Source organism: Sus scrofa, chromosome 15 (assembly GCF_054392235.1).
Source record: "Sus scrofa isolate SSC_HxYL_T2T_F1_AM1 chromosome 15, Sscrofa_HxYL_maternal_Yorkshire_Landrace_v2.0, whole genome shotgun sequence".
Classification (NCBI taxonomy): domain Eukaryota; kingdom Metazoa; phylum Chordata; class Mammalia; order Artiodactyla; family Suidae; genus Sus; species Sus scrofa.
The window spans coordinates 143,270,967-143,283,501 of record NC_139397.1 but is presented as its reverse complement, the minus strand read 5'-3'; the positions used below and the strand labels follow the sequence as shown (position 1 = coordinate 143,283,501).

General features: G+C 37.5%; 1 protein-coding gene across 23 annotated transcripts in view; it reads right to left on the bottom strand.

Annotated features, from left to right (window-relative positions):
* The window catches only part of AGFG1 (ArfGAP with FG repeats 1), a 77,979-nt gene that overhangs the window by 30,137 nt on the left and 35,307 nt on the right, over positions 1-12,535 (bottom strand). For all 23 annotated transcript variants that reach the window (XM_021075860.2, XM_021075863.2, XM_021075862.2 and 20 more), the window contains exon 3: positions 2,723-2,838. In XM_021075860.2, the coding sequence (XP_020931519.1) occupies positions 2,723-2,838 (116 nt within the window). The remainder of the gene's footprint in view (positions 1-2,722; positions 2,839-12,535) is intronic.

Sequence of the window (12,535 nt, the reverse complement as noted above, 5' to 3'; positions counted from 1 at the left end):
ACATGGTAGGATGCCTTACAGGTCTTTCAGGTTTGATTCCAGTTGTAAAAGGATTCATGAGATGAAGGGAGTAAAGGAAGGAAAGAGAGAACTATAGTGGCAAAATACTGGCAATGCTAATCTTCAGAGCTGGGATTATACGAGAGCCTCTGCTCTCTGTTTTTCTGGGTTTTGTCTTATCTACCCTCCTCCCCAGCCTCCATGTCATGTAGGTGGGAGAAGCAGAAAAACTCTGTTCCAGAATCAGAGTTCAAATCTCAGCTGCACCACTCAATAGCTCTGAAAGCTAGGGCAAACTACTTGTCTCCATGCCTCCAATTTTCATCTAAAAAACTGAAGTTTGGTTGCTGTGAGGCATAGACAAGTTACCATTTATAAAGTACTTAGAATTGTTTTCTGGCACAGGTGTTGGCTATTATTAAATTATATAATAATCACAAACAATGAAACTGCTTTGTTTTTTCCAGGACATGGGAGAGATGAAAACAGGAAGTTTAGCACTTTCTCGTAATTTGGCCTGTCAGTGATCAAGTCAATTTCTGAGTACAGCCAAGTCTTACTAAAGGATAAAACCAGATAATAGTCTTTGGCTCAAAGGCTTCCTTATAACTAAAAGTAAAAAAGCTAGGCTTGTACAGCATAGGAAATGAGTTTGAAAATTAGTCAAAAGAACAATTTCAAAATCCTTCAGATGACAGCAACATTCTCAATGTTTTCAGCACAGTTGCCTATAGTGAGGATATTCAGGGAGACCGCATTTGTATAGTGCTTACGCCACGTTAAAAACCCACTGTACCACTCTCTGGTTACACATCATAGGTGTGTGGGGGCATGAATTTAAAATCACAGGTCCCAGCCCACCTGAATGCTGGTCACTCCCTTTCCCCCTCCCACCAACTGAGGTTTGTATTTGTACTGTTCTTGTTATTACTACCTGTTTCTCGGGACAGAAAAGATAACACTAATTATGATTATTTGAGGTTTAAAATTATTTGGTTATGGTCTGAATGAATAATTTTAATCACTATCATTATTATTACAACTACTGTGGGAGTGTTTCCTGGTTTTAATTCTATCAACTATTATTTTTACACACACTTTTCTCTTGCTAGTTAAAGCTAAAACTATTTGAAATCCCAGCTAAGTCCTATTCAAATTAACTCTGAGTTAATAAAAGTAAAATTGTTGAAAAAAACCAAAAAATTAAGCCAGGGCTATCAAAGACAGAGGTCTAGTATATTAGGAACTAAAATGACAATAATTACACATTTCATTTTGAGAGTCTCATTTACGGCACCATGTAATTTTAACTATTGCCCCACCTTCTAAGTTTTTTTTCTTTTTTGAACTAAAATCTTACTGGTATGTTTTCTTCTATATTCACACCTCATGTTTCTAGTAACACTGAATATACCAGCTCTGGCAAAAAGTAGCTTCCTCTAGGGAACAGTAAGAATACAAAGTTCATGGAACACACAAATCGGAGCCACTTCTAATATGCTTACCTAATGAAAGTAGAGCTCTCACTCATAAGTCATAGTAAGGATTCCCTCAAACAAAACAGGCTCTTGAAGATATTATTCTCTGCGTTAAAATAAGCCATTTACTTCCTTATTATCTATTCTATTTGTGATTCACTTTTTCATCTTCATTACCCTCTAAGAGGGAAATATATACTATTGGATACTGATAAACAACCAAAAATTCATCACCAATGAGTCTTAGTAAACTGACTTAAATTGTGCTCATACAGCTAAAAATGAAGAGCTCAAAGGAGGTGAACACTAGTAGTTCGACAAATATCTCCTGCTCTGCTTTAAAAGGCTTATCAGCCATATGTCCAATGTGTTTTAATTTCTTTTTAAAAATTTAACATTGGGAGTTCCCATCGTGGCGCACCAGAAATGAATCTGACTAGGAACCATGAGGTTTTGGGTTCGATCCCTGGCCTCACCCAGTGGGTTAAGGATCTGGCGTTGCTGTGAGCTGTGGTGTAGGTTGCAGATGCGGCTGGGATACTGAGTTGCTGTGGCTCTGGTGTAGGCCAGCAGCTGTAGCTCCATCTGGACCCCTAGCCTGGGAACCTTCATAAGCTAAGGGTGTGGCCCTAAAATGACAAAAAAGACCAAAAAAAATAATAATAATAATAACATCGGACAGATTAAAGTACAAACACAACCTCCTTCTTGACCAGGTAGTAAAATGATTTCTTGGGTGGGCAGTGAGGGATATCTTGAGCAAAGAATGACCACAATGAGCAATGAATTAAATAGACTGCTATACAAGTGCTTTTGCGTAATGCCTACTACATAAAAGATACCATAAAAAAAGATACTAAATACACACTTGCTAAGGAAAGGAAGATTTTGAGAAAGGAGGTTTTTTTTAAAGACTAAAATGTCTAGAGAAGCTAAAAGGGATAGACATGGTTTAGAAGGAAGAATCCCTAACTTCTCAAAAAGGGTAGATGGCCTGGTGATAAGAAACAGGCCTGTGTTGCTAGACACAGATGAGTGAAGATAAAGTAGAAGTAAAGGTTTTTGGAAACCAAATCTAATAAAAAGCCCAAGTGTAATGAGTATCTGCCTATATCCTTATGACCTACTTACCTATCTCCTTCCTTCCTTCCTTCCTCCCTTCCTTCCTTCCAGTCATACTAATCTTGACCATAATGGATGTGATTTGGGGGTGCCTTTGCTCTAAACAGAAACTATTCACTCACCATCTTTTCTTTTCATATTTTTCTTGTAGGAATTCTTTCACTTTTTGTGGATCCCTGAAGTCTGGAATTGCTGAAGATCTATCATCAAATAATCCTAGCCAAATCTGTTTACAGACCTTTGGAAAGAATTAAAAGAACAAAAGTGTTAAATTCAACATCTTAATGATATGTTAAAGGAAAATTAAGACTCTTTCAAAAAGCTGACCTACTTAATTTTAATAATACAGCTTTCAATGAGGTCATTTATCACAGTGAGCAAGAAGTAACACATGAAGGAACTAGGTTTATTTTAGTATGTTATAGTATACAGTAAAATCTTATCAAAAGCATCACAAAGAATAGCACTTCATAGGGAAACAAACAGTGAAATAGGATTTGCGGGGACCTGGGACTCTTTGGTCTTGGAATAATCACAAACTCTAAACCACTGGCAAAATCATGTAACCTTAATGAACCTTAGTTTCCTCACCCCGTAAAACAGAGGTATTAGACCAGTAGCGAGTTCCTGGATCCTTCACAGATTTAGAAAAATCAAACAAAAGAACAAATAAAAAGTACCAGAATCATAAACAATTTTCTAGTATAACAATAACAAAAATACATGGCAGCTACAACTCTAGCTTTATAGTTGTCTATGCCTTTCCTCCTAAAGGCTAAAAAAATGAGAACCTGAGATATTTAACTTTTTAGTAAAATCGAAGAAGTAAAATGATGTGGAACTCAAGTAGGACAAGAAGCATAAAGAGAACTATAAAAAAACTGATAAAGTGGGTTTCATCAAAATTAAAACCTGCTGCTCTTCAAAAAACTTAAAAGAAAAAATGAAAAGGCAAGCCACCAACTGACAAAAAAATAAAAGAACTTGAATTCTTAAAACTCAATTGTAAAAAAAGACTAAAAAGTAATATATATTCTTAAAGAATAGGCAGAAAATGTAAACAGATATTCACCAAAAATAAACAGATGACAAATAAGCACCTGAACATCATTAGTCATGTAGAAAATGCAAATCAAAACACTGAGACCCCACTACATAGACAGCCATGCATACCACTAAAATGGTCAAAAATAAAAAGACTGAACATATCATATGATGGTAAGAATGTGAAACAACTACAACTCCCAATAATGTAAAATGCAGAGTTATCAGGGGCCTTGAGGTTGAGGGATTCAGTGTTGTCACTGCTGTGGCCAAATAAATGAATACACACACACACACACACACACATACATTTTAATGTAAAATGGTACAACCAGTTTGGAAAATAGCTGGAAGTTTCTTTTTTTCTCCTGCTTATTCTTTTTTTTTTTTTGCCACCCTACAGCACGTGGAAGTTCCTAAGCCAGGCATTAGACACAAGCCACAGCAGTGACAACACTAGATCCTTAACCACTAAGCCACCAAGGAACTCCATCAATTTCTTAAAAGTTAAACATATACCTACCATAAGACCTAGCCAACCACTTCGAAGTATTTACTCAAAAATAAATAAATAAATAAAAGCACATGTCTATACTCAGATTTGTACACAAATGTTCACAGCACCTTTATTGACAATAACTACAAACTGGAAACAATCCAAATGTCCACTAATAGGTGAATGGATTATTTGGAATATCCAAGTAGGATGCTATTTAGCAATAAAAAGGAACAAAGTACTGATACAAGCAACTATGTGAATTACCTCAAGCTAATTACACTGATTGAGAGATGTCAGACGGCCCCCCCATACACAGTACACCTATACGTGATTCCATTAATTTAAAATTTTAGAAAATGTAAACATCTATAGTGATGGAAAACAGAGCAGGGGACATATTTTAAAAGATCACCAAAAAACCCTTGGGGGTGACAAAAATGCATGTTATCTTGTTACTGTGATGATGGTTTCACATATGTCAAAACTTATCAAATTGTACACTTTAAATATATACATGTCGAAAGACAAATAAATAAATAAATAAATATATACAAGTTACTATAATTAGTCCTCAAAAAAGCTATAAAAAAAAAGTCCACAAGTTTCCAAAATTACATTACTTTAAAGAATAACCAAGTGTAACACTGTGAAAAGAACACAGTATCTAACTTCAAAAGGCTGACAAAGATCTGAGAAATCAGAGAAGGAAAAAGCAGCATCCTCCTTACCTGCTCACTGAACTGAATAAGGGAACACAAGGACAGGAATAAAGGATTCACTCTTTTCTTCACCCATCATGTAACCCAAATATGGTTCAAAATAACATTTCTTATTGTTCCTTCCTACTCTAGGCTCAGTACAAATACTATAAAGTCATTAAGGCAGTACAGCTGACAAAAAGCTGGGCCTAGGTGAAGGCACAATCTCATTATAAAAACATTTCACTGCCAAAGCCCAAGGAGTAGAGACACTCAGGAATGACAATGCAACTTACTGTCAGAAATACTATATAAACCCTGTAGAGGGCCAGCTTCTCCAATAAATGTTTAGCTACCTTAAAAAAAAAAAAACAGGAGTTCCCGTCGTGGCGCAGTGGTTAACGAATCCGACTAGGAACCATGAGGTTGCGGGTTCGGTCCCTGCCCTTGCTCAGTGGGTTAACGATCTGGCGTTGCCATGAGCTGTGGTGTAGGTTGCAGATGCGGCTCGGATCCCGAGTTGCTGTGGCTCTGGCGTAGGCCGGTGGCTACAGCTCCGATTCAACCCCTGGCCTGGGAACCTCCATATGCCGCGGGAGCGGCCCAAGAAATAGCAACAACAACAACAACAGACAAAAAGACAAAAAGACAAAAAAAAAAAAAAACAAACAAAAAACCCACATAAGACAGAAACTACTAATTCAGGCAGAAATTACTGATTCTTCCAAAATGTAAATCTGAAAGATTGTGTGGCTTTACAACTGTACAACTGCATTTCTTAAAGGGAGAACTGGAAGTTTCTAATTCCTTTATTTTAAAAATTCCCAAGGGACAAAACAAGAGGCATTTGCTCAAAGTTAAAGAATTATTAGCTGTAATCAACAGAATGTCACTTTATAACACTTAGTCTTTGCATTCCAAAACCCCTATTAATTTATAGTTTTTCAACTAAAAACAACTAATGAAAGGTAAATAATAAGTACACTAACAAAAAAGTGATGGGTAGAAGATGGATCATAAAGTTACTATCTTAATACTCAGGGTAATACAAAGCAAAGACGGAGTGCTTGATGGTAAATTTTATAGATATCTGACATTAGCAGCCTATAGAAGTCACTCAAAATTCTGTACTGTCTACAGATTGCTCTGTTCCTTCTCCCTGACAGGCCAAACTGCTAGGGAAAATCATTAAAACTAGTTCTTGGGTCCACTACAAATTCATGCTATCTCACTATCCAATGTTCCAGGTTGTTGTTAGTCAGCTCTTACTTCTGGCTATGCTACCCCGCAATGCTATTTTCTATACTGCTCAAAAATTCTAAGTATACCTTCCGTTCTTGGCAGTAAAATTCTTACTCAAGTGGATCCCTCCAATCTCCTGCTGGACTGGCAAAATCAGTGTCCCCTAAAATCCTGTGTAAATGCAAACTTTTTAGGAGTTACCAAAGACCTGTGAAATCAGAACCTCTGGAGGTGGTACCCAGCAATCTGTTTTAGCAAGCCCTTCAGGTGATTGTGAAATAGTCTAAAGTCTGAAAAACCAGTGCTTTAGTAAAATCTAGGCCAGCAGATGGAAACTGCCTTTCCATTTAAATACTATATATAGTTTTCAGCATTTCTCAAATATACTTAGCCACTAAACCTGTTACTGGGCAAGATACATTTAACAAAGACAGTATTCCAAAGATACATCTGGGAAAATGCCACGGTCTCTAATCTCTTTGTGATCCATTCACATTTTAGTCCCTGAAAAGCTGGCTTTTGCTCCCACCAATGTACTGAAATCGCTCTTTCAGGTTTGCAGATATGATGACAGCAAAGTATAAAGTTCTCTTTTTTCCCATGTTTGTTTTGTTTTCGGTTTTGTTTCTTTAGTAAAATAATAAACACCATCAACTGAAAAAGAATGGTTTTCCAGAGTTGAAGGAAAATGGAAAGATGAAAATGGGAATCAACAAAAAATGCAACAGCACTAAGGTATTATGATCATGAGTATTTAAAGTGAAACTAATCAAAGGAGCTCCTGTTGTGGCTTAGCAGTAATGAACCTGACTAGTATCCGTGAGGACTCGGTTTGACCCCTGACCTTGCTCAGTGGGTTAAGGATTTGGCATTGCCGTGAGCTGTGGTGTAGGCAGGCAGCTATAGCTCCAGCTTGACCCCTAGCCTGGGAACTTCCATATGCCCCGGATGCAGCCCTAAAAAGACATACATACATACATACATACATAAAGTGAAATTAATCAAAACAATTGTGTCTTCCTCCAGTCTCATCTGGGTTTTTAGGTACAAAGTAAGTAGAGTGTTGACTTTAATCTGGTAAAATACAATAGGACTTAAAAAGGAGTGTTATAACAACAGACCATGAAATCAAAGCTAGTTTAAGAAAAATGAAAACATGATAAGGATAATGCAAGACCAAGAAATTTAGCATCAGAAGACTGGAGTCTTAATGGATGTTCCAAAACTGCTGCAGTTAGAAATTAGAGGAACAAACTGGGAAGAGAGAAGCAGGAAAAGGAAAAGCAGAAATTAGAGGAACAAACCAGGTCAGAGAACAGGATGCTTAAACTTGAAATCTGAGAAGTATATACTTATTGATAAAGGATTACTGGAAATAAGAAGTCAAGGAATTCAGGAGGCTGAATTACCTAAGGACATTGGGATTGGCAGAAATGATTAACACTAATGGGAAAAAAAAAAGACATTGATTATGTAAAGTGCTAAACTCTATAATGGATGAGGGGGTGAAGACTGGTACAACTGCAACAAGACGACAGAACAAGTCATAAATTCTACTAACAAGAGGAACATGGGGCTGGGGTCTAGAAACATCACTGAGGAGCAAGAAGGATACCTAAAAGCCATCATCTGAAAAGGCTGCACACACAACAGAATTAGTTTTGATGATCTCTTTGGGGAGGTGAATAACCAGTTACATAGTAATAAAGGTATGGCGGTCATGAGCCTGGACTAGGGAACCAGACTGCCTTAGTTTGAATTTCAACTCTGTTTAGTAACAGACCCTGCTTCAATGGGAAGTTGGAAAGGTTAAATGAGTTAACATATGCTTCTCAGAATAGGTATACATAATGAACAAAAACTGTGGGTCCCTCTTCATTCCTGCTGCAGACAGAATCAAAGTGGTCTTAAGGGAACAGCCTCTCTCTCTCAGCTTCTATGGCTCATTATACCTCTCCCATGAAACTCACTAAAAACTGCCTTATATTAGAATTACTGAGCATGTGTCTTACTTTTGAATTCCAAACAATGCTTAAAATAATGGGTTGTGCCATATTACGTGTTTGGTAAAAAGACTGATGAACTCAAAACCAGACCTTACAGAGGAATTAAAAACAAACATATCAACCAACAATAAATTCATGAAATTGAAGAATAATCTTTTTCCTTATGTTAGTGTTAACTCACTTTAGAACTGCAACCGCAATAACCACTGACAGAATCTAAAATATTTTAAAGAATATTTATCAGTCAGGGTTGCCTTAGGAAACAGATTGCACACTCAACTTGGGTAATTTGGGAAGTTTAATAGAGACTGTTTAACTCACAGCAGGCTATAAGGAAATCGCAAGGGAGAACATGGGGTGCCAGAGTTAGAAACAGCAGGGCCTTCCACCACCCCATGGCAGTAAAGGTGGGAGGAAGAGGGAATGGCCAGCAACCTTAAAACAAAGAGGGCTACTAGATGGAAGCTTTGACTTCCAATGAAAGGAGGCTGCCAGGCTACAGAAATCCCACATGAAAGAAGTTAAGAGGAGTTCCCTGGTGACCGATTGGTTAAGGATTTGGCACTGTCACTACTGTGGCTCAGGTTAGAGTCCTGGGCCAGGAACTTCTATTTAATGCAGCTAAAAAAAAGTTAGGAAAGTAAATATCCTAACCTTTCCCTCCTTCCTTCCTTTGATTTTGCTAACAATGTTCTCCATCAGCTGAACCCCACCAGAAGCCAGGAAGCAAGAGTTCATTTGAATATCCAGACAAACAAGGTGCCTGGAGAGAGAACAGGGTAAAAAACTAGAGCTAGAAGGGCTATCTAGCGCTAGAAAGCTATCCAGAACTGCACCTAATCAGAATAATAAATATAGGCAGTGCAAGCAATTTAACAAACTCAATTATGAACACCAAAAATAGGGAACATCCACACCAATTCTCAATCACTCACATATAAAAGGAATAGTAAGGAAACAGTGTTGCATCAGGCAAACAGATATGGGTAGAGATGACATGTTACAGTTTTGTTTGTGAACCAGACACATAAATGGGTATATGAGGGAATATCAGACTTATGGTACCAAATTCAATTTACTTAATTCTGGTCTGCTGTTGTCTTTCTTTAATTTAAGCACAAACTACCTTATAATGGCTTTCTTAGCATAAGAATCACCACTAAAATTCCTGAGGACCCATGGGCTCTCCAAATTCATCTTACTTTCACTCTCTCCAACCACAGAGGCCCCTTCATGAAGTCCTTCCTGACCATCCAATCCAAAAGGGCAACATTCCCAAACCAAAACTCAGGTACACATTAACACAACATATTATTTATTTTAGTGGCCCTGTAAGGCAAAACTTTTAAATGTAAATTTCACATGGCAAGAATCTTCTGATTCGCCAATATCTGTATTCTCAGTGACTGCCCGACACAAAAAAACTATCTGGTGCATGAGTAAAAGCCACTTCCTAACAGACCTGAAATACACGTACGGTAGAAATTTTCTTTTTCCCCCCTTCTGTTCTATTTAAAATACACATGCTGACCTAGAACATTTAGCTCATCAACTTATGAAAAAGTAAATTCACTGACCCAAATTCTCATATAATATTTAGGCTAGCGGTTGGCAAATTACACCTTCTAGATTAAATCTGGCTGATGGCCTATGTTTATAGCTGAAGTTTCACTGGAACACAGCCATGTTCATTTGTTTATCTACTGTCTAGTGCTGCTTTGCTGGGCAATTGCAACAAAGAACGAATGATTCAAAAGCCTAACAATTACTATCTGTCCCTTTACAGAATAAGTTTGCCAACTCCTGACTTATCTACAAAGTGGAGTTACTATGATAGGATGAATCTAAGAACAGTAACGACTTAAACAGGGTAATAATTAAAAACCTGTTTTAGAGATATGTTATAAGTGCATGGGGAATGAACATAAAATGAAAGAAAAGAGATGAACACAAATGAAAGCTTTTCCCTGGAGAAAGAAAGAAATTTCTCAAAGTGAGGACTACCTAAGGGCCAGTTTCTTTTTTTTTTTTTTTTTGTCTTTTTGCCATTTCTTGGGCCGCTCCCGCGGCATATGGAGATTCCCAGGCTAGAGGTCTAATCGGAGCCGTAGCCACCGGCCTACGCCACAGCCACAGCAACGCGGGATCCTTAACCCACTGAGCAAGGCCAGGGACCGAACCTGCGACCTCATGGTTCCTAGTCGGATTCGTTAACCACTGCACCACGACGGGAACTCCCAGTTTCTTATAAAGACCCATTCACTTGAGCATAAAGGAGAAAAGTAACAGAGTTTAAGTTTTAAGGAAAAGTTAATAGGTATTTAACACTTGTTTTCCAAAATAACTGATAATTATGAAGAAATAGAAAAAATAAAAGAAGCATATATTTAGGACACTAGAGAGAAATTAAATGAAGTGGAAATAGCAATAAAACTTAACTGTGGGTGGTGAAGGAAACCAGCTCTAATACAGACACCTACGGTGAAGACTTACCAAGTCAGTATACACAACTCACAGCACACTCCCATGCTTTATTTCCTTTAATGTCTCTACTGTCAGACAGGACTGCATTCCAGGTAGGTTGTAAAGAACCAAAACCCAGCCACACTAGATTATATAAAACAGGTTTATGTGTGTACTATGGCTTAACACTTAAAAACTTTATGGGAACTTCGGTTGCAAACAGGAATCCATCTGGGACCCTAGGCAGTCTGATTACCTATTTCCTAAGCCCTGCCCCCTGCAAAAAGGTTATCACTTTTGCTTCTCATACTGTGTCTAATCCCCGATCCTGCTTATCTTAATACAATTTTTTGGTTGTTTACTTGTTAAGGTTGCACATGGCCCAACTACATACCGCCTTTCTGGTTAAGTTATTCATCTTTTTAGTCCAGCCTCCATGAACCTTAACACACTTTTGTAAAAGATGAAGGTCTGATTAGCTACTAGCCCCTGGGGGTTAGGCATCCAACTCCTGGTCCAATTTAGCTGTTTTCTGTGTGTGTGTGTGTGTGTGTGTGTGTGTGTGTGTGTGTGTCTGTGTGTGTGTGTGTTCGTTTTGTGGTTTTCCCAGGAAAGGGCGCTTTCCCCCTTTCTTCCTTCAGTAAAGAACATCGGCTTGTTAAGTACCCCTCACCTCCTAAACACATTTAATCATTAATATGCTTTGTATATTATAAAGACCCTTATAAATGTAAGATTCATTATATTAGCAAAAGTGACAGTGGTTTGGATAAAGATTATCAATTGCCCTAAGACAATTCTGTCCCCTGTATGTGTAACAAAACAACTGATCTGACTTTTAATTTGGTATGTTGTCTTTTTTTTTTTTTTTTTTTTTTGTCTTTTCTAGGGTCACACCCGCGGCATATGGAGGTTCCTAGGCTAGGGGTCTAATCAGAGCTGTAGACCGGCCTACACCACAGCCACAGCGACCTACACCACAGCTCATGGCTACGCCAGATCCTCAACCCACTGAGCAAGGCCAGGGATTGAACCCGCAACCTCATGGTTCCTAGTCAGATTCATTAACCACTGAGCCCTGTCGGGAACTCCCCAGGTATGTTATGTCTTTAACAAATGTCCATGTTTTAGCTAATTAAATTTATCAATTTTCACTTTTGTAATTTTTTTCCCATTGTTTTTAGCCTAAAAAGTCCTCATGCATTTAAATGCTAAATATGTGGTCAACTATTTTCTATTAATTTTTACAGTAATCACTCCTTTGTGTTTTTTGAACATTTACCCCCAAATGCATATATCCTTAAACACTATCATTTAGTTTTACCTGTTTTTTAGTTATGAAATAACCTGTTTTACAAAAAAGTTGCAACTGTAGTGAAAAGATGTCCCACATACTGTTTACTCAGAGTCTCTAAAATTAACATTTGCTTTACCAACCTCCAAAAAAAATTTTGGAACCATTTAATTTAGAGAGATGAACCTTTACCCCTCAATGTGTATCTCTAAAAAATAAGGACATTCTTTTCTATAACCATAACACAATTATCAAAATCAGGAAATTAACACTTTATACTATTATTATCTGATTCACAGACTAACCAATTATCTTAATAGCACCCTTTAAGGCAAATGGAAAAAGTTCTCCCGGTACAGCATCCATAACTGTCCTGCCACCTTAGTCTCTTCTAATTGGGAACAGTTTCTTAGTCTGTTTTGTCTTTAATGACCTTAACATCTTTGAAGAGTACAGGCTAGTTATTTTATAATATGTTCCCTAATTTAGGGTCCCTCATAATTAAATGTTATGCATTTCAGAAGGAATACCACATAAAAGTGATACTGCATCCTTCTCAGTGTATCATATCAAGAGGCACATGAAGGCAATTTGTTCCATTCCTGGTGATGTTAACTTTAATCATGTTAAAATGACATAGGTCATATTTTGCCATAGTAAAGTCACTATTTTTCCCTTTAAGATTAATA